General features: G+C 35.1%; 2 protein-coding genes across 3 annotated transcripts in view; one reads left to right on the top strand and one right to left on the bottom strand.

The window, feature by feature from the left end:
* The window catches only part of LOC132153142 (PTB domain-containing engulfment adapter protein 1-like), a 212,261-nt gene that overhangs the window by 144,433 nt on the left and 44,715 nt on the right, over positions 1–23,113 (bottom strand). The gene's annotated exons all lie outside the window — the stretch shown is intronic.
* Positions 242–23,113, top strand: LOC132153140 (calcitonin gene-related peptide type 1 receptor-like). 2 transcript variants are annotated; one of them, XM_059562433.1, is made up of 13 exons: positions 242–433; positions 15,440–15,526; positions 16,133–16,286; positions 17,055–17,165; positions 17,431–17,543; positions 17,645–17,736; positions 17,824–17,950; positions 18,354–18,507; positions 18,588–18,648; positions 18,872–18,938; positions 19,314–19,532; positions 21,482–21,523; positions 22,504–23,113. In XM_059562433.1, exons 2-13 carry the CDS (start codon positions 15,461–15,463, stop codon positions 22,720–22,722), a joined length of 1,425 nt encoding a protein of 474 aa, XP_059418416.1. In that variant the 5' UTR covers positions 242–433; positions 15,440–15,460; the 3' UTR covers positions 22,723–23,113. The 2 variants fall into 2 exon arrangements, with proteins under 2 accessions (XP_059418416.1, XP_059418414.1); XM_059562431.1 differs by having other exon boundaries at positions 17,052–17,165.

Raw genomic sequence — 23,113 nt, 5'->3', positions numbered from 1 at the left:
ATTAGTAATAACAGTAAATTACACATAATTACAAGCAAATAATTATGAACCGAACCCCTTAATCCTAACGTCAACCCTTCAGTAAGTGGATTTGTTCATTAATATTACTAACTACTAGTAACAAGGACAACCCTTATCTTTTAAATAACGCAAACAGTGTAAGGAAGCTCCTGTGCGCCATTGAGGCGGGGATAAGCATTGATGATGTAACAGGAAGCTACTACACTGAATATCTTTCAGCCTGACAGCCGTCGTCATTCACACGCAGCGCGTCTCGCGCGCTCTTTCATCTCGACCTCTGATATTGTTACATTGTTTCATGCCATCGTGACGTCGCGAAGCAAAGTAATGACTGTTTGTGTTTTTAAATTACAAGACTTGCGCGTTCGTTTTTACCAGAACATCTCCAGAACACCTTGGATTTAATCCACAGGTAAGGATTCGCTTGGTATAAATGAACTACTAGTGAATTATTTATAGACATACAATAATTTACTAAGTGCAGCTGCAGTCAAACAGACTTCGTGTCATGTTATAATAATAATTTTTTTTTTTTTTTTTTTCCATTTTGTCTATTAGACTGTTGATGATATTAAAGCCAAATTTCTGAAACGTCATAATGGGCAGTTTGGCTCTTGTGTTCCCGTAATTTCTTAACTCCGCTGATGCGATTTGTGAGTGAGATCACATTTGTCCATGTGTGTAGAATGATCAAAACTTGATTGCACTTACAAATTGATAATTATTTTAATTTGTATGTACAAACTGCAATATTTTATAACAGAGAACGATCGAACCCTATATGTTGTCATTACCATCATGTCAAGCATAGATAGCATAGTGAAAACTCGTTCTTAAAAAAAACAAACAAACAAAGAACAACAACAAAAAATATTTTGCTTTTTAAATGACAATCTGTTTCTTCAGATTACTTCGCAAATACAATACTAACTGAACGTTTTCCACAAAAAGTGACAAATGTCATTACAGTCATACATCTGGAAACTAAATATCACACATTATGTCTAAATCCACTTAAAGTTTGAATTTGGATCAGTAGTGCCAGATTTTTTTTTATAGTAATTATATTTGTCATATTTATTTATTTATTTATTTTTACTAATCTGTAAAGAAAGTGCATTCTTTCATATAAAATTTGTCAAACCTAAACTGAATTTGCTAGTAATTATTTTGGGGACCTCTAAATATATTTATTTTCCATTCAGTCTAAGAACTGTAGCTCTTACTGTTGTACTTCTTTATTATTCCAAAACCTTACATTCTACATCACTGCCAGGAACTGAGAAGATAAAAAACAGTATCATAACACCAAGGTCTGTTGACACCTAACCTGACTGGGGTCTGACAATCTCTCCAAGGAGGAAAAAATGTGATAATTAGCCAACAGATAGTCTTGGTATGTGTGTTTTTTTCACACATGGATACATAATCAGCCACTTATACATGAAATACTGTGTGAAGCCGATGAAAGAAAGATTGCTCAAATGATTTTTTATAGATTTCACTCATATAATGCAATGACACTGTTTGATGTGTAATATCTTCTGAAGATCTTTCATGTGAAATTGTGTTATTCCTGTTGCTTGGCACTCTAATCTCAAATAATTGCAAATGCAAACATCAATTATTATAGCTCATACTTACGATTTGGGATCTTAAACTTCCAAATGTAAAGATTCAATTATGGAGCATAATTAATGCACAGTTTATGCTATAATACCTTGAGTCATGCACTATCATAGACCAACCTGACCACACTACCAGACAGTAAGGGCACAGAAACATGGTAAAACCACTCAGAACACCTTAGCAAAGGCATAGCAAAGCTCTGTTAAACACCATAATATCCTAGAATCATGGTGGTGAGTTTTGCATAGACAAGCACTCTCTAATATTGCTTATTTTAATAATCAGACTTTACACATAGTGCTGAGGTATGAACAATTTTTCTATAGATTCAGCTGCATCAGTTGCAAAATTAAAAGTTTGTTTCTAGGGATTGCTAGCTGGCAAACAGACCTAACGAAAGAGGATTTGTTACTTAGATCACGAAAAGCCAATTAATCCTCACACAGAATATGTTAAAGAGCATAGATTGTGTTTTTAAAAGGGAATCAATTATTTAGCCTAACTGTTTGAGAGCCTTTTATGTGGATCTCAATGCAGAGCCACAAAGCATGTGCTTGTCAGGGTTGAGTGCTGCTTTCAAGGAGGATTTAAAGTCATTGGAACAAAGCTGCCATTACCATAGTTCACCCCTTAACTCCGTCATGGAAACATGGAGAGCAGAAAGTAAACTATGCCAGAATGTTTTACTGCAAACATAGCTATCACAATCCTGTCCTCAGTGTAAAAGCCTACAGTCCCACTGGTTGGATTAATAGAATTTGTGCACACAGGTCATAATTAGATACATGTGAGCTCAAAACAACCCTGAGCATTTGCAAAGTAAATGTTTTCACCACCGCAAGACAGGCCATGATACGTCTTCCATTTTTTATTAGCAGCAATGTCAGAGTTGATGATTAGATGCTTTGAAATGATGCAAAAAAAATAAAGATTTATTACAGTCAGAGATTCGTTGCCTTGTTTCAGGTGTTAAATTGTCGGGCTAATAGGACCGTTTAATTTCCTCTCTCCAGATTCATTAGGTTTTATGTCATTGAAATGCGGCAAGCACAACCTGCTATCAAGCTGTTCTTTCCATCACATCAATTTCATTCACTAGTCAGTATTATCACATTGCTTTATTGAGATGAGATGCTTGTTGCTTTAGGTATAACCTTATAAAATATCTGTCTCCTGTATACACTAGTTAGACCGATGTACTGTATGTTGCTTCATGTTTTTGTGGAAACCATGATACACTACCATTCAGTTACAAGTTGGGGGTAAGCAAATAAAAACTAAATAACAATAAAATAAATAAATAAAAATCAAAAAATAGAATGAAAGAACGAAAGAAAAAGAAAGACAAATGCAAAGATGAGTTAAATTGATCAAAAAGTGATAAAATATTTGCTGCTTGAACTGTCTATTCATAAAAGCACATTGCAACAAAATGTATCAAGGTTTCCACAAAAAAACTGTATTCAACATTGACAAAAAGAAAGAACCATTATTAATAATTAAGCACCAAATTTGCATATTAGAATGATTTCTAAAGGATCATGTGAAATTGCTTCTAAAAGTTCATAAAATTAAAAAAAAAGTTAATAAATGGCATTTTAAAATATACTAAAATAGAAAACAGTTCCTTTAAATCATAATAATATTTCACAGTATTACTTGGATGGATTTTTTTATCAAATAAATGTAGCCTTGTTGAGCAGACGGCTTAAAAAAATGTGTCTGTCTACTGCCCAAATAAATTTCCCATGTATTTTTAGCAGTTTTGAGTCAATATTCTGTCAAATAAACGTTCAGGGATTTTGTGAAAATCTTATTTGGTATCATAAAATATTTACAGTGAGGTCCACTCGGAGACCACTTTGAGTTTCCACTTTAATCTTTCACATAATATAATTTGCATTGAAATTATTAATTTGAATAATGTAAAAAAATATATAGAAATCTTTTAATTAATACATTTAAAAAAGAAGTAAAATGTCTAAGAAGTATTCCATTTTCTCAGACACTTGGACCCAATTGTACATTGGCCTTTCATCCACTATTGGCCATCCTCCACTCTAGATATCAGGAACAGTTCATTATAAACATGACTACAAATAACAGCTTTATATGATTATTCCTATGGATAGTGGCAGCCGGGTCTATCCTGCAGTATGAATAATCATGGCCAAACATGTCGCTGATGACACAGAGTGAATGGCATGGTAGCATTTTTAAAAATGGACCCTAGAGCCGAAGGGCGTGTGTGGGTTGCTGGACAGTGGAAATATAAACAGAGCTTCAGAATGTTTAAAGCTGATATACACAAAACAATCTGCCGTTGACTGACAGCGGCTTTAAGATTTATTGGCTTCTGCCACCATGAGTGTAGGGGATCCTGGGAAGTGACATATGTGGATAAATCAGAGCCGACCCACTTCCAAGTGGGTCATTCTTGGGTCATCATGTGTCTGCCAAACAATTTTTCACGGAATGATTTAGGAGCACCAAGTGGAAGTTGTGGAACTGGAACTTACTCTTCTAATTTGAACTTTCTCCTCTCTTCCCCTTAATCGCTTGCTCTTGTTTACTCCTCACGAAACTTGCTGAAAGTGTTACCTGAGTTGCATATCTAATCGGACCGAACCTTTTGTGCTAAACCACTAACACAGCTCTCTCCTGTAAGCAGCAAAGTCGCCTGCAGTTCAAGTTCAGGACCTTGCACATGCCTTTTCTAGTCCTGGAGAGTACAGGCTAAAGGTCTGCAGGTTTAAAAATAGGAGTGAATGTGATCAGGTTCCGAGTTTTATTTTCATAGCTCAGAGGAATCCTGGGAGCGCAGACTGGTGGCCTGCAGAGGCAGAACTCTTCTGGTCCTGGGTTATGGCCTGCAGGGGAAGAGGTTTTACATGCTAGACACAGAACTAGCTGTATATACACAGCAGGATGTCTTTGGATACAGTCTTCTGTGAACACAATAGTTTCAAATCAGTCGTTTTAGCCCTTGATGCTTCATTAAAAAATAAAATTAAATAAAAATTAAATGAATCATTGCAAGAGCTACTATGAGCATCTTTGCTTTATATGTAAACTAAAGGTAACTATTTTTAGCATCCATAAAAACACTACAAGTTACAATATGCTGCCAACTAAACACTTGAATATCTGAATCATGCCAGCTGATACCATTTTATTTACATGCATTTTGTTGAGTTGTTTAGCATCCAACTGACCAAAGTAAGAACATTTACTTTTTACACAACTCAACCAGATGCTAAATGTGCTGAAATGCACTGGGGGAATTTACATATTTGTATGAATTAAAATTTTTAATTTGTTAATATTTTTTTATTATTTATTTATTTAATTCAGATTTGGTGAATGCTTTATTAAAGGAATATTTCACCAAAAACATAGTTTTTAAAGAACATTTACGTACCCTAAGGCCTTGCAAAATGTAAATCAGTGTTTCTCCATAAGAAACGGATTTGGAGAGATGTACAGTAGCATTACATCACTTGCTCACCAAAGGATCCTCTGCAGTGAATGGGTACTGTCAGAATAAAGAGTTCAAACAGCTGATAGAAACATCACAATAATCAACTGACTCCAGGCCATTAGTTAATGTATTGTGAAGTGAAAAGCTGTGTGTTTGTAATAAACAGGTTCAACATCAAGACTTTTTCCAAATTTAAACCATTGCTGTTCTGGCTAAAATATGAGCCCTATCCATAACATTGCTTGTGATAGTCATGTATGAATCAGGAAAAAAAATATGCACAGATCCAGCCCTCTTTATGAGTGAAAACAGTTCTAAACAAATATGTTGGTGGATTTTGATGTGCAAAACAACAAGAGATGACTTTTTCACCGGAGGAAACGTTATTATGGATTATGGACTGGCAGTTTAGCCAGAAGCATGAAAAAAAAGTTTAAAGTTAAAAACCTTAATGATGGATTTCTTTCTGACAAACACACATCTTTTTATATTAATCGATGGACTGGAGTCATGTGGATTACTTGTGGTTTATTGTGATGTTTTTATCAGCTCTCTGGACTGCCATTCTGACGGTACCCATTTACTGCAGAAGACCCACTGGTGAGCAAGTGATGTATTAATACATTTCTCCAAATCTGTTCAGATGAAGAAATAAATTAATCGACAACTTGGATGGCCTGAGGGTGAGTACATTTTAAGCAAATTTTATTTTTTGGGTGAACTATTCCTTCAAACAAAAATACATTCTTTGCAAGAGCAGCTACATGATTAGCTTGCATATGGGCATCTGTGTTACATTCTTTGAATAATGCACAAATGCGTTTTTAGCATATATATTTTCAAAGGAATTTCTTTGCCAATCTTACGCACTAAAAGTTAGAATATGCTGTCAGCTAAACACTTGAATATTTGAATCGTGTCAGCAGATACCATTTTATTTACATGCATTTTCTGAGTTGTTCAGCATCCAATTCAAAGAAATTCTGCAAGCAATGCTGTGCATGAATTTAAACATTTTGTCAAACAGGGAGCAAGTTATGACAAACAGGGGAAACAATTTGGGGACGGATTACGATTTGAGCCCCATGATAGCTTTAAATGTGTATTTACTCTGCAGCTGTTATTCTGGAGCAGCTTGCGATGGCTTTATTTTTAAATGTGTATTTCTGTAACTATATATGACCGGCTTTGCCACCCTGTTTTATTTCTGTTCTCCTTGGGCTGTTTGTATCTGTAGCCACACTACAGGGTAATGGTCGCCCTTCTGCATATTCAGCTGTACTAGGCAGGAAAGGGTGGTTCACATTACTGAGCATTAACATTCAGAGATTTGTCCAGGTTGCTATCTGCTGTGTTTCATAATAGCAGTTTGCTGACCTGATTTGGCAGATGCTGGTGTAGCTTTCAGTCTGAATTAAACATTCATACTTTTCTACTTTATCCTCTACTTTTTATATGCTGCCTTTCATACTCTCTGGCTCTATTTTAAGTTAAAGTGCTGGTATATTCCTCAGCTTGTGTTACAGTGTATGTTTTCACACCCTCTTTTGTAATATCCTGCAGCTATCTAGACAAACCTGATGCTCAGGTTTACATAATCCCTCATATTGTCACTGCATTAGCTGCTTTTGTTGAAACCATCATAAATTGACATTAAAATAACCGTATTATGTTTATTTAATAAAAAACTAATTTGACAAGCGTGTCTACGGTGGTTCTCAACAGGTGGTTTGTGGCATAAAAATGGATGTTTGCTGAAAATTATTATTTTAAAATAAATACAAAAAATGTATTGTATTTTTTATACAAATAAATGCAGCTTTGGTGAAAATAAGAGTCATCTTTCAACAACATAAAAAAATTAAACTTTATTAAAAACTTTTGAAAAAAATTAAAAACTTTTGAAAGGTGTACAATTTAAAATAGTTTGAATAGCAATACAACAATAGGCTTCTTAGGGTCCATTTTTAAAAATGCTACCATGCCATTCACTGTGTCATCAGCGACATGTTTGGCCATGATTATTCATACTGCTGGACAGAGATGGTACAAGACATACAAAAAAATTATTACGAAAAAAAATGTACCTGTTATAGGCATCACAGCCATGACTGCCTACAAAGCAGAACAATTGATACCATCATATGTGTTGTTGCACATGTAACGGAGAGTTGTGTAGGGGTGTGGAAGGGCACAGGGATCAGAGAAAGTAAAAGCTTGCTATTTTCTAAAGGCCTGTTCTACAACCCACCCTCCTACTTAGGCCTTATAAAGCAATTCAGAGCAGATTTCTGTCTGACAGCATCGCCAGTCGTGTTCTCAAGCATCTGCATGACTTCATTATGATTTGCTTTGTAAAGTTCAACATCTGGTTGTGCCCAAGGCAAGCTGTGAGGCAATGTTTGCTTCATTTTCATGTTCAGCTAATACATTTCAGCTGCAACCCCCCCCCCCAAAAAAAAAACAAAGACAAAAAAATCATCAAGAGTGGAAAGACAAGAAAGGATCATTTGAGGGTTTGAGGTGCCTTGACAAAACAAAGGGGTGGAGTGAGTGTGTAAAGGAGTGAACTGGCCCTGAGGGATTTGGGCTGTTATGTGCAAATCAGGTGACAGATTACAGCTGGGAATGTCTGGTCCAAAGACAGCTGCTGCCTTTTTTTAAACATCTAAGAGGTCTTTTTCCAGAAATTCTGCAAAAATACATAAGAGTTGCAAGCTACAAAAAAGAAAGTTATTTCACTCATGTGTAACCTTACAAGCTTCAGCTGCATTCAAAACAATAGCACGATAAGCAGAAAGAAAAATTCCTTACAGTCCTGTGTCATTATATATATTTTTTATAAAAAAAAAATTTTTTTCATATAAATATAAGACATTGCATGTGATCAATACATGTATGATACCTGGTCTGCTGCACCACACATTTTACCCAATGAGGTATAAAGGGAGATTGCCTGACTAACAAATTGACCTTTTTTGTTTATCGATTGCAACTATAATAAGGTTACACACAAGCGAAATAGTCGGGAACGCTTAGCAATTTATCAGATTGCCTGTTTGCAGGAAAGAGTGTCATTTTTACTAATGAGTAATGCCCCCAACAAGTTTTATCAAAGGAAGCATTATTGGATTTCCATTTGTTGGCTAAGTAAGGATTGAGACGATTGGTCATTACTCAGAGGAGTGCGTGCGCTTAGCCTCGATTATTTCCTGCTTATTCTGAATTGTTCTCCTCTTGATGTGGCACATGAAAGATTTAACTTCTGCAGTGACAACAATACAAATGTATTTTGATCAGAGTAAAAGTTAAAGAAGGTCAACATGTTCACTATAGTACTAGTGACATACGGGAAAATATTGTGGATACAAGTAAAGAATCAATTCTGATGACTTTATATGTGCTCACATATTGTCGCTGTCGGGGGGAATCATCGTATCTCCAAAATCATTATTTTTCAGGAAATTAAAAAAACAGCATATTTTTTCAGTTATTCAACATTGTATTGTTAAAGTTGCTATTATACCTTATTTTGCTATCATATACTGTTGTATACCAACATTAACACAACATTTCCCCAAAATCATGTTTTTTTGGAGATACAAGTTTTATGACTTGGGAGCAGGGAGATACGAGTTTACGCCATCATTGATAAGAATGGTACGGACAGATGTCGCTGCTGCCAGCAGTGTTCATGAGAGTCTGCGGTCGTTTTGAGCCTTTTGACAAGAGACAAGGCTTTACGAGCATACATCTTCCTTAACCCTCAAAGACCGATATAAAAATAATATAAAAATAACTGTTGTTTTTTAATGTTTAATAACTTTTGAACCGCTAATCCAATCTGAATGCTTTAAAAAGTGATGTAAAGCAGAGATTATCCTATTTATCTCATTTGGATATTCAGAGGCGCTGTAGTGTACGTGATTACATCAGCGCATTTTGACAACATTGATTCGTCAGAAGAAACCAATGCTTTCGTTCCTCTGAGCCAAACAGAAATTATTGTTGACGCGTAGTCCCACCCCAGAGCCCAGATTGGTTCAAACTGTACCATATTCCACCAATAAGTAGTCATTTGAACATATACTTAACATATTGCTTTTGAAATATGAACGATCACAAAGTGAAGTCTGTCGCGAGTGCATGGATACAAACACAAACTAACACATTTGCATGAGAAAACTCTCTGAAAAAGCACAAAAAAAACACACGACCGAGAACTTTGACATAAAATAAATCAAAACCAAGGATGAAACAGTGGTACATATCTGAAAAACACTGGAATTTATGTCTTGAGTCGCTAGGCGGTGTTCCCGTAAAATCGATTCTGACTCATATTATAGCCATCGGATCTCTCATTTATATTAAGTCTATTATAATTAGATAATTATACAAAATATATAGTTCAAAAAGATAGTTTGAACTGTTTTTTCTGTTGCACTCTGAATATTTCTCACTCATTTTGTGTAGTTTGTGAATCATTTGCACTGTTTTTGCACTGTATTGTTGAAGACAATTTGTGCATTTGTTTTACTATAGCCTATGCTGCATAGTTTGTTTATGGTTCATAATCAGATTAAAAATATATTTCTCAGAAGAAGAAAAAAACTTTTTTTGTTTGGTTTTCTTATCAAATAACACTCTTTCCATGTTCTTTACTCATTAAAATGTTTTTGGACACATCTCTATTGTTAGTTAACAAAATAGGCCTGTTTTTTAACTTAAAAACGCAGATAACAATATTGTAATAAATGGCTATAATTTGCTTGGGGAATGATATATCTAAACAAAATTTTATCTGGAAGTGTAAAACACCCAGAGACAACTTTCTAAAGAAAAATATCCAAACTTTAGGAGTTTCTGTTTGAGTACACAGTAAAAAACACCCAACTGTTGCTTGCATTTTTCTTAAAATTCTGTAATTTCATTCATTCTTTGAGAAAACGAAAGTAAAATTGAGACTTTGAATTAGTTAAACTTAAAATGTAAGTCCTCCTGTTTATAATGATATATGGCACTTGATGCTGACTGCTAGAATAGGTCTGAAAAACAAAGAAAAGTGCAGGTGTGTCAGGCGCCCAAAAATGTTCTAGGTCTTTAAGGGTTAACTCTATTTTAAACGTTAGAGCTATGAATGATGCAATAACAAAATAAAACGATAAACTGTCTAATAGGCGGAAATTAATCTGCACGCAAAATTGACGATCAAGTTTAACCTTTTGACAAGAGAAAAGGCTTCAATAGTTAACCAAAGCTAACGACCGTGGTTACATACGTCTTCCTAAACTCTATTTTAAAGTTTTGAGAGCTATAAGAGATGCAATACAAAAAAAACGATGAGCTGATTAAGATGTCTCATAGGCGGTCATTTGCCTAATCTGCTCGCCAATTTACAGAGGCTCACGTTCTTCCTTCTGCACCGAAGCATGTATATAACCTAACTATTTTCACTCGTTATTGTATCCAAAGAGGCTTACTTGGCACCAGCAGACAGCCTTTTTTTCTCCCATAAATAAAAACCTTGCTACTTGGGGTGTTTTACATGCACAGTGCCAAGAGAGGCATAGTCTATAAGTAGGCCTAACAGTTGAACTTAATCAGTAAAATAATCATTAAAAATAATTTAATGGTGGTATCCAAAACATCCAATTTAATTCAAGTATTATATTAGATACATTTTAAAACTTCAATGCACATGCATAATAAGCCTAGTATTAAGTAGATATTTGAAATACATCAGTTTGGGGAAGTCAAGGCCTAGTGGTTAGAGAGTTTGACTCCTAACCCTAGGGTTGTTGGTTCGAGTCTCGGGCCAGCAATACCACGACTTAGGTGCCATTGAGCAAGGCACCGAACCCCCAACTGCTCCCTGGGTGCCAGCATAAATGGCTGCCCACTGCTCTGGGTGTTTGTTCATGTTGTGTGTGTTAACTTTGGATGGGTTAAATGCAGAGCACAAATTCTGAGTAAAGGTCACCGTACTTGGCTCAATGTCATGTAATTTTTTTTTAATGCCTTGACATTGTAAGATACAATCCTGTTTATCTGCAATGCACAGGGTTTAGTCTGCATTGCAGTGGATTGTCTTGTTAGCTACCGTCCAATGCTAGACCTAGCAGAAAGAAAAATCTAGCATCCTCAGAAACGATACATGACATCTCAGCACTACCATTACTTTGAGATAAAACTGTTATATATAATATATATATATATATATATATATATATATATAAACTGTTATTATATAATTCATATAACTGAATCATGAATAACCATTGTTTTGAGGATATTTACCTCAGAAGACGTGCTGTTCGATGAGGATTCGTTACGACTCTCAGTCTTGATTATGCTGCGAAGCTCCCGCGGTGTGAAGAAGAGGTGGAGTTACGAGACTTCTCAGACAGTTGAAGTGTCCAATGGAGTTACGGGATTTGCTTTCAAACTATTTTTAAGACTTTAGATTGGTTAATAATTTGTAAAATTACATACCTACGTGGGGACTGACCAATAGCATGGATTTGTGAAAAAATATGAAATTTACAAAATGTGGACATAGGAGGTTTCCACCCAACAGCGACGATATTAATAATTTGTTCCCTCGTTTTTGTTTTTGAGAATGCACATTTTAAACCGCTTATTGTACAGGTAAATTAATCACCATTCTAATCTAATTCGCTGCTGCACTGTAATGCACACACATAGGCTACAGACAGTAGCGTTAGGACCCAGAAGCAGTGAAGCGTGATGTCAGACGTAACAAGCAGATATTCTTAACCACTCCTATCCAACTGAATCTGCTATGAGCAAGAAGAGGAGTGGAGATGCATCACAATAAAACCCTGTCCTTTATTAAAAATTCTGTCTAACTTGGAAATACATCACAACACTGAAGTCAGTTGCAACTTGCAATTCATGGGTATTGATATTTTTTAAGTTACGAATTCCTGTATCGTGACCACCAATTTCATGTAATTTGTCAATAAGATAAAAGTGGGTTTTTTTCAAAGGAGCTATTGTCCACATACAGTAGATCTTTGATATGAATTAATATTTTGGGGTAAATCATAAAATATCGCAAGCTAAAAAGTAACTAGTACTCTGAGTAGTTTTCGAGAAGACTAATTTGTACTTTTACTTACTGTTTTGACACAAGTACTTTTACTTGTAATCTAGTATTATCAAAGACATGTCATTAATATTGTTTTGAATGGGGAAAAATGTGACACTCAATATGGCTGCGCAGCCATATTAAAAAAAAAATATGTTTTTTATAAAGCTATTTGAGCAAAAGAAACTACATTTATGACACAGCTGTTGTCAGATTTCATTGGTGACTTCAAATATGAAATTTAATCCTAAATTTAGTAATTTAATGTCTCCCCATACAAAGTGATAGGAGCTGCACTTGCATGCCCGAGAATGTTTCAAAGATGTCCGCCGAGTGACATGAATTGCCTCCAAAGGGACTTTGGTATTATTTCAGCAATGTAACAGTACTTGTACTTAAGAACAAATGTACAGTACTCTTTCCACCACTGCCTATTAACATATTGGGTGTTTATTAGTACTTATAAAACACATATTCTGCATGACTATATTTTACATCCCTAATCCTATCATATTAATCCTATATATATATATATATATATATATATATATATATATATTAGAGGTGGGCATAGATTAATTTTTTAAATCTAGATTAATCTCACTGTAATCTTGGAATTAATCTAGATTAATCTAGATTAAAATGGCTCATTTGAATTCTGCCGAAAACATTCAGAATAGGTGTGCTACCCAAATAAAATAATGACTAAATGTAAGTCTTTTAGAATGGGTTTCTCAACCCAGGTGGTGCATTAGACCAGGGGCTCACCTCCTGTTTCCAAAATGCATCACAAACTGCTTGAAAAAGCTGTAAATGAATTCCACATTGCACAAGGTGCAAACAACCTTACGCATGTTTCACACATACTCCGTCTGCAGTGCGTATGCGTTTCGTATTTTTTTACGCACCCATGTTAACTGATTCCAGCATTCACACGGTTGCGGTCTGTCAGTGCGTTCCAGGTGATCGATCGTTTACGTACCGAGTAGCGGACTGCAAACGCGTCCTGTGTGAAAGCACAATGAGTATGAGTCCGTGCTGCTTCTGCACCCAGGGCCGTAGCTGAGGTCAGCGGGGCCCCGGTGAAGGTTGTACCAATGGGCCCTGTTTGAAATTGTTTAATTTGTATGTTCGTTCTTATTTATTTATTTGTGCTATTTACACAATGTTTAAGTTTTTTTTTTTTTCAAGTTTGTAGGTGTCAAGGTACAGAAACTGAATAATTAAATGTAAAATAGCACTGGATAGTCTTCAATGTAAAAATGAAATATACAATCAAACCAAAATTTATTCAGACACCTTCAACATTTCTCACATTATTACAGTTTATTTGCTATCACTTGTAAAATGGTTCTAAAATATGACAAGAACTTAGAGTTAAACTGTGTCAGAACAAATTTGTCTTGATAATGTCATAACTTTGATAGAAATGTAATGGATTACAATCAACCAAAACTACAGACTTAGTAAGACATAATAACTTAACTGTTATTATGACAATATTTACACTACCATCAATACTTTTTTGAACAATTACCAAGCAATTCTTAATTTTGTTCAGACTGTGGTGTGAAAAGGTTGCATTAGCAATTCAGAAAAAAAACAACACATAAGCAATACATTGTGCTTTATAAGGCGCTGAATAATTTTTGATATACAATTTTTTTACAATTTCACTAGTAGTTCACTGTATGAATATTCTTTGGGTATAATATGTCAGTTCACTTAATTTTGCTATACTCACTTACATAAATGTATTATAGTGTCCTGTACCTACTAGTCAAATATATCAAAATCAAAAATATATCTGGTGTCTGAATAATTTTTGGTTTGACTGTGCATTAATTCTTGTTAAAACTACAAAGTAATTCAGTCAAGAGCAGTGAGTGATTTTCTTTCATTTTCTTGGATTAACATTACAGCAGCCAGTAGCTAAATTAGGCGCGGTCACATTAAGAAACGATGAACGCATCCAATATAATACACATCCCATTTTTTCCCTCAACTGTTTATTTTCACTTAAGAAATAACTGACAGTTTCTTCGAGCATACTTTCCAAGGCAGGTATTTTGACATATTTTGTATGTCTTTGTCGGCACAAGAGCAAAAAGAAAATCCCATGTGCTTGTACTCAGAGGTTTCATCAACAAGGGAAAAATACTGCTATTTGTTCAAGTACTACGATCAACGGAAGATAAAATAGTGCAGATACCAGTAGAGGACAGATATCAGCACGACCAGCCTGCAGAATGGCTCACAAAGACTCTAACTTGCGTTTATTCCCTCAAATGGAAAAGTAAACACCATTATTTCAGCTGCAGCCAATGATGCAGCTACAAGCAGTGGTCCTTGGGATCAGCCAGTGCTGTTTCATGATATGTTGCATTTTGGGTAACATTATGACTGCCTTTCATCGTCTGTCCCAAATTTGCAATACCCTCCTTTGCTTTCCCTTCACTCCTGCAAGAGTGTGACCCAATATGAGTAGCATAAGTCCAAACAGACCTGAAGACCTGCCATAACTTCCAAGTCAGCAATCAAGGGACATCATTTAGTAATTTCTGAGAATGTTTCTTCACCATTTTTACACAATATTTACTATTGCGTATGAGGGTCCCTCATTGACTAAACCACTGGGATTTAAAGAAACTGCAAAATCTAGGTTAAAGTGTGTGCCTGACCTAGCTAGAATCACAAACTGTGAAAAATAACCATTCTAGTGATAAGTAGTGAATATTCAAGCTGTATTTACAATGGTTTCGCTGGTGATATAGTTGAGCAAAACTGAATACTACAATGATTTTATTTGTCAGTTAAGTTGAGGATTTGTCATAAGACTTGTTTACCCCATTAGACACATGCAGGGCATATGATGTGAATCAGTTCAAACAGTCTATTTAAGTGAACTGATTCAAAACATGATTATTTATGATTCATTTGCATTAACACGGTTATATTGTTTCAGCCTATCTTGATAAGTGCTTTAAGAACTGAATTAACCATCAGGGAGTTGTTGTTCAAATACTACGAATTTGTATTATGTGCATGTGTGTCTGTATGTTTATTCATGGCGGGTGTGGGTCTATGTTTGCAATAGGCTAGAAAAGAAGACAGGTACTTTTGTTTGTGTCAATAACAGCATAAGATCCCTTAGAACTGTGCACAGTGTTTTATTGACATTTATACCTTCCTTGCAGATCGATCGTGGGTCATTGGAAATGCCAGTGAAGATGACAACTAGCTGCTGGGTGATCTGTCTCTTTCTGCTGGGATCTGTCACGGAGGTGAACGATTTTTTGCCTCATTTTTATAAACATTTATAAGATGTCTAGTTTTAAAATACTGAGTGTTGCAGTGATAATGTATTTTTTTAGGCCAACCCTGAAATTAACATCACCCTGGTTCCATCTACTAAAAAACCCAAAAGGATTTTTTCATTGGCTTTTGTATTATTGCATAAATAAGATCTGTGACCAATAAAAGTCCATGATTCATATGCATTTTGTTCATCATGATAATCTCCACAAATTAATGTCACCATTACAGAGCTTTTGACAAGAATATGTTTGAGAGGCTGTAAAAGCGAACTAGTGAGTAAATGAGTTTACATGTTCGGAGCAGGGTTATTATAGTAAGTAAAATTAAAAGTGAAACTAAAATTAAAACCATAATATACATTTTAGTTACTTAAAATAAGCGCTGACTGAAATAAAATATAACTTTTTACAGCTAGTTGCAAAGGCAACACCTTTTTAGTTTAACTAGATATAAAGCTATAAAGACATATAAAAAAACAAATCACATTACCAAAGGAACATCTAAGGAAAGAAGCTTGATTTAAATTAACCTGTTCTCAGACATTACTTGTCTAATGTGCCTGTTGTTTGTAGTTTATTGTTCTAGCCAGTCCTGAGGTAAACGAAAGTCAGCAACAACATCCTCAAAATGTGTACCATGACATCGGTGTTACCAGGAACAAGATTGTGACGGCACAGTTTGAGTGCTATCAGAAGATTGTGAAGGACAACAGTCAAGACAAAATAGGTAGACACATTACATACTGTGCCTGTATTAGAGTTTTTACAAGACTAAGTTATATTATTATGTGTCCTGACAATCAGCTGATATGTATAATTTCAATGTAAAAACATGTTAAAGCACTGTAGCTCAAATGTGTTGTGCAAAATGTATGATATATAACAATGGTAATTAAATTTGATTTTCAATAAGCCCCTCATAGAGTATATATTGCAAACTGTGACAGAAGTTTTTGTCATCCTGTCTGATTAGTAAAGCAAGAACACACAAAGTCTCAGGTGGCTCATATTCATTCTGTTAGACCGAGTGCATTTGGCCCCACTGGGTGGCAGGACAGCTGTGAAACATTAGCTGTTCCAAAACTTAATACATTAATCATGTTTATTATATATACTTTTTTATTAAAAAAGTTTTCATGAACCCAATCTCGTGTCTCGTCTCGTCTTGTGGAATAAGTGCCTCGTCACACCCCTATAAACTACGCATCATCAATATAGCTGAATTTGATCTTTTAATATTACTTTTTTTCAATATATTAAGCCACATTAAGTGTTTTTAAAACGTTTGTCATTGTGCTGCAGTTCTATGGATGTTTTGCTTCGAGCCGGTCACGTGACTGACTGAAAGCTATCAATAGCTCATGGGGTACTAGGTTTTGGGACGGGCTGATAGAACTAATAGTGGTAAATGAAAATAAAAGGAAGTTACAGTTCCCCAGCCGCCATAGAAACCAATAAATGTTTTGGGCTTTTTTTTTCCTCTTGTATCTAGCAGGCCCGGTGTGCAACAGGACCTGGGATGGATGGTTGTGTTGGGACGACACAGAGGCCGGCGTCACCTCTGAGCAGCAGTGTCCTGACTATTTCCAGGACTTTGACCCTACAGGTGAATATCAGAGTTCAGTATAAGGTTATTTTCACCTAGATAAGGTCCAGTGTAAGTGCTTTCCACTCACCTGTCTAATACGTCATTGTCAGTTTTTTCACTCTATTACCCCTCACTGTGAAATCATGCTAAATTCATAGGCTAAATGGCTATTAAAATGTTTATAAGACCTACTATAACAAATGAAGCTGTTCCCTATGTCTCTGGAATCCATATTGATGCTTCTCTTAGTAGCACGTTTGGATTTAATTCTGGTTCTTTGCAGAAATGGTAACCAAAATATGTACAGAAAGTGGACAGTGGTTCTTGCATCCTGAGAGTAACCGCACATGGACAAATTTCACCAGATGTAATTTGCTCACTAATGAAGGACGCAGGGTATGAGCATGAACACTATAAACACTTGAGATGAATATAAACATATTTGAATTCGCTTGCAGAATAAACACTTCATGACTCTATTGTTTGGGTGATTGCAGACCGCAATGAATTTGTTCTACTTGGCGCTAATAGGTCATGGGCTCTCTTTAACCTCTTTGTTCATCTCGCTAGGCATATTCTTTCATTTCAAGTAAGTCCAAATGTCTCTTAAACTACTGTGTTCATGTTTTAATGGTTTATCACAATTATCAATTTGTTGTCTTTTCTGTGCTTATAGGAGTTTGAGCTGCCAGAGAATTACCCTTCATAAAAACCTTTTCTTGTCATTTGTATTAAACTCCATCATTACTAGCATTTGGTTAACAGCAGTGGCAAACAACCAAGACGTGGTTCAGGAAAACCCAGTAAGTAGTGTGTATGGACAGTAACTTAGTTCACCAAAAAGAGAATAGAAATTGAGATGGAGTATTGTAGGACAATTCTGATTGTGAGGAAAATAAAGGCAGAATTATGAAATATAAACTCAGAATTGCAAGAAAATTCAGAACTGTGAGATAAAGTTGCAACTACTTCCTATATGATTTTTTATTTATTTATTTTTCCTGTGGAAATCACAATGAAAATTTTGGGGAAATAATTTTGCATATATTATTGCCATACAATGCAGCAGACTAACCAGTTATGGAACAAAAGGGGGAATGAATGATGACAGTATTTTCATTTTTCTTTGATCATTTAAAAGCATTACAGGATGTCACCAATCTGCTGTGCTAATCATCATTAAATGTCCATGTTGCTTCGGTTTAGATCAGCTGCAAAGTATCCCAGTTTATCCATCTGTACATCTTTGTATGCAACTACTTCTGGATGCTTTGTGAAGGGATTTATTTGCACACACTCATTGTTGTGGCAGTTTTTGCTGAAAAACAGCACTTAATGTGGTACTACCTTCTTGGATGGGGTGAGTTTTCCAATAAATCAATGCAATTTATTCACAGCATTTACTTCATAAATAAAATCTAACCTCTTTCAATCTCACAGGTTTCCCACTTATACCTGCTACAATACATGCAGTAGCCAGAAGTCATTACTACAATGATAAGTGAGTATACTTGTTCTGTAGCTTTAAGTTGAATTTGTAATTATTATTGCTAATGTAGGAGATTACAGTTTTTCTAATTTGTACTCTTATAAGCAACACAAAAAAAAGGAAATCACGTTCCTTACCTAAATCCATGTGAAGTAAAGCAATTATTGTACAAAATAACACTCCTGTTAGGACCCATATCAAATGTTTGGCTAATCCTTTCTTTCCTAATCCGCAGTTGTTGGATCAGCTCAAGTACTTCTCTGCTATATATTATTCATGGCCCTATCTGTGCAGCACTGCTGGTAAGACAGCTGAATGGTTTTGTCCTTTTTGTTTCCAAAACAATTAATTATGCAACATTAATTATGATCTTTTTGTATTTGTTGTGCAAATTACATCCAGAAGTTTGTATTTGCCCATCTGAATTTGTTTGAGTAGCAGAGCACAATGTTTATATGTATCAGGATGTTTACTACTTTCCTCCTGCATAATCAACACACTATTTTCCCTTTAACACTGTAAAGCTATAAAGCACTATATAGATTGTGACTTGACTTGATCCTAAAGCTATTTGAAGCTATTTTTACTGAACATTTCACAGAAACTCTTCTGACCTCTGCCAGCCAGCTGGGATCTTTTTGTTTTGCGTTTGTCATTCATCTTGCCTGTCCTTCCAGGTGAACTTGTTCTTTCTGCTAAACATCGTACGAGTCCTCATCACCAAACTGAAAGTGACGCATCAAGCAGAGTCTAGTCTGTATATGAAAGCTGTCCGTGCCACGCTCATTCTGGTTCCACTGCTGGGCATCCAGTTCGTTCTCCTCCCATACAAACCTGGGGGGCGCGTTTCTGCTGAAATCTACGACTACATCATGCATATCCTAATGCACTATCAGGTAAAAAGCAGACAAATTTGTTTATGGTCACTCTCATCCTAGAATCTTACTGATACATTCAGTGCTCCAAATTAACTTTTCTTCCAATGCCTAAAATATAATTTCAATAAATCAATTAATGATGCAAAATGTATACTGCATTATGTATATTGTACATTGCAATTTTTTTAAATATACAATACATTCAAACGTTTGGGGTCAGTATGACTATAGATTTGAAATGGGTCTGTTACAATGTTTTAGTCGTGACCTAAAGATTTACTTGTAGGTAAATTTACAGCGTTCTCTTCCACCCTCAATACCATGATTGAGGTGAGACCCTTGAGCAGGGCACCGAACCCCTGCTTCCCGGGCAGCCAAAATGGCTGCCTGCTGCTCTGGGTGTGTGTGTGTGTGTGTGTGTGTGTGTGTGTTCACAACTCACTGCTGTGTGTGTGCACCTGGATGGATTCAATGCAGAGCACAAATTTCGAATATGGGTCACTAAACTTGGGTACACGTCACTTCACTTCCTTTCCTTTCCTCATCTAGGCTGCATTTATGAACAAAACAAACAAAACAAAAATTAACAAAAATGCAGGAAAAACAGTAATATTGTGAAATATCATTACAACTGCAAATAACTGCTTTCTATTGAAATATATTATAAAATGTAATTTCTCCCTGTGATGGCAAAGCAGAATTTTTTAGCATTAATACACTAAAAAAAATAATAATAAAGTAAATAAATAATTCTGAAACAACTTCTCACTTAAATTGTTATACAGTATATATTATGAAAAATAAATAAAAAAATCACAAAAAAAATCTCTAATGGTATTTTGGACCTTGCTATACTTGTTGTCACTGGAGTTCAGAAATTTTAGGCATCCTAGATAAACATCTGAGATTATTTTAATTTTTCACAGAATCAAAAATCATTCAAACAAAAAGATGCTTTCTTTAGTTGATGGTTTATGTTTCATGCTACTTATATCAGAAATGGTCAGAATATCATTAAAAAAAAATTTATGTTATGTTTTAGTTGCTGACTTTAAATATTTGCTGAAGCATAATAAATGACTTGCTGAATATTTTTTCCACTGTTTACTCTGTATGTTTGTATTTTCCGCTTGTGGAGTGCTTGATTTTGACCATGGGTACATTTATTATTACTAAAAGATACGATTTCCCAATCTCTTTGTCTCTTTGACTGGCAGAAGCTCAACAGCCTATAATTAAGTTTACTTTGTCATTAGTGACTTAAAAAGCTTGTAAACCAAATGACAACATCTTGCAGCTCTGTAGATATTAGCCAGAGTGGGAAACTTGTCCCTTTTGAATTCCTGCTTTTAATTACTCACCCTTATATTGTTCCAAAATGCTATGCTGTTATTTATTTATTTATTTATTTTTCTGTGGTAAACAAAAGAAGAGTTTTCACTCTGGTATTTTCCATTGTAAGTGATTATTCACAGATATTCTTGATCTCAATTGAGTTAAACTTAAAAAAGCTGCAAATAACACACTGCAGAAAGTTTTTTTGAGGTGAACTATTTATTTACATTAGCGATTGTTAGGTTCAGGTCACTTGCCTCCTAAAAGTCTGACTCTTGAACACTTATTTTGAGATGGGTAGGTGTTCAGCAGCAAGAAAATAATCATTTATACTTTGTTGTGATGAAAACAGCAAAGTGAGAAGCCTTGGACAGCTGGTACTGCTAGACCATGCTGAATCGGCACAATGAATAATGCAACAAAACAGACGTGTCATCCCAGATGACTCTCTGTGGACATCAAGAGCACTCGCTCTGCAAAAATGTGTCAAAACACAAGGGAGAACAGTACTCAACGCTATCCAAGAAATGATTAGTGAAGAGGTTGCAATATAGGAAATTATAGTTTAGCAGTGCAAGATAGCGGTTTATGCTGATTTACTGCTGATGTGCATTTCTGATTTTATTTTTAAGGGACTGTTGGTGGCCACAATCTTCTGCTTTTTCAACGGAGAGGTAAGTGTTTACCCAGTTAAAATGAAAAATTTCCTGTTTATCTGCAAGGAATTATGAATTGCCGGTTGCTTTTAAAACAGCTCAATGCAAAAGCAAAATGATTTGTACAGGTTCCCTTTGAGTAAAGCATCTGGTATTGGTACATGTGGACATCTGCCAATGTTTTTAGGATTTAAACAGCAAGTACAGAATCTCCAACTTTAAAGGCGATTTTCTCAATATTTAATTTTTTTTGCACCCTCAGATTCTAGATTTTCAAACAGTTGTATCTCGGCCAAATATTGTCCTATCAATAATAAACCATACACCAACAGAAATCTTATTTATTCAGCTTTGTTTTTTGCAGTACTTTTTTTGGCAGTGATGGCAGACTTAATTTGTCATTTATAAACTCTACTTCTATCACTTGGTTTGTGTTCCAGAGAAAATAATCAAATTAGATGATGTACATTTGTAATGTAATTGTTTAAATTACAATATACAAAAATATACATTACCATAATGTTAAGCAACATCCCTTGTTATTTTAGTATCACTGAGATACTATTAGAGCAATAATTTATTTTTATTTTTATTTTATTTTATTTATTTTAGTATTTGTTTTTTATTGTCTGTATAGTTTTTCTTTATTTTTATTTCAGTTTCTGTTTTAGTTACTTTAGTACCATTTTAGGAGCAAGTAAAAATAAAAGAGAAATGTTACTATGGCAACTTTTTATCTAGTTTATTTCGGTTCAAATTTTTTTGAATTTTGAGTGTTTCATGGTTTTAGTTTTTTTTTTTTGTAACTACAAATATTATATTTTGTTATTAATATTTAAAAAAAAACAACAACTTTGAACAATGATTAAATGAACTATGATTTTGGTTACTACACCCTCCCTGAAATGTTACTATTTTAGAGAAGAAATGGATTATTTATGCTGCATTATTAGTGATTTCCGTTGACTGAGCAGATCATCTACCCATAACTTCCTCAGGTCCAAGCGGTTTTGAGAAGGCACTGGAATCAGTATCGCATACAGTTCGGAAGCAACATCATACAGTCTGATGCTCTGAGGTCTGCGTCGTACACGGCGTCCTCCATTACAGAGGTCCTGGGCTGTTACAGCATCGACGGCAACACGGAACACTTGAATGGCAAAAACTGCCATGACATTGACAACAGCACCTTAAAACCAGAGAATCCCTTTGCCTGATGTCACTGAATGTGGCAGTATGCCGCTTTAAAAAAAGAAATAAATAAACTTGGATATAGCAACAGCTGTCACATGGCTGACTTGGACCTTTTTTACCCATAATTCACTGCTCATCTCTGAAGGGTGGAGAAAAGGCATCTCTCCTAGAATTTACACTGAAAAACATTTTGCTACCTTCATTTAATGTTAAATGGACATATATAAGTATTACTGGCCGGGTCTTTGTACTTTACAGTATTTTAGTTTGCGCAACTACTGTTCACAGTGGAATTAAGTGTAAATATTCAGCTCTTTTTTTTAGATTTCATGTGTAATGTACTTTGTTGTCTTATATTTGTCCCTGTGATGATAAAAATATATTATCAATCTAATCCAAATGATGACCACACTA

This window comes from Carassius carassius, chromosome 11 (genome assembly GCF_963082965.1).
Source record: "Carassius carassius chromosome 11, fCarCar2.1, whole genome shotgun sequence".
NCBI classification, from domain to species: domain Eukaryota; kingdom Metazoa; phylum Chordata; class Actinopteri; order Cypriniformes; family Cyprinidae; genus Carassius; species Carassius carassius.
Note: the sequence above shows the minus strand (reverse complement) of the source record. Positions and strands in the feature narration are given on the sequence as shown.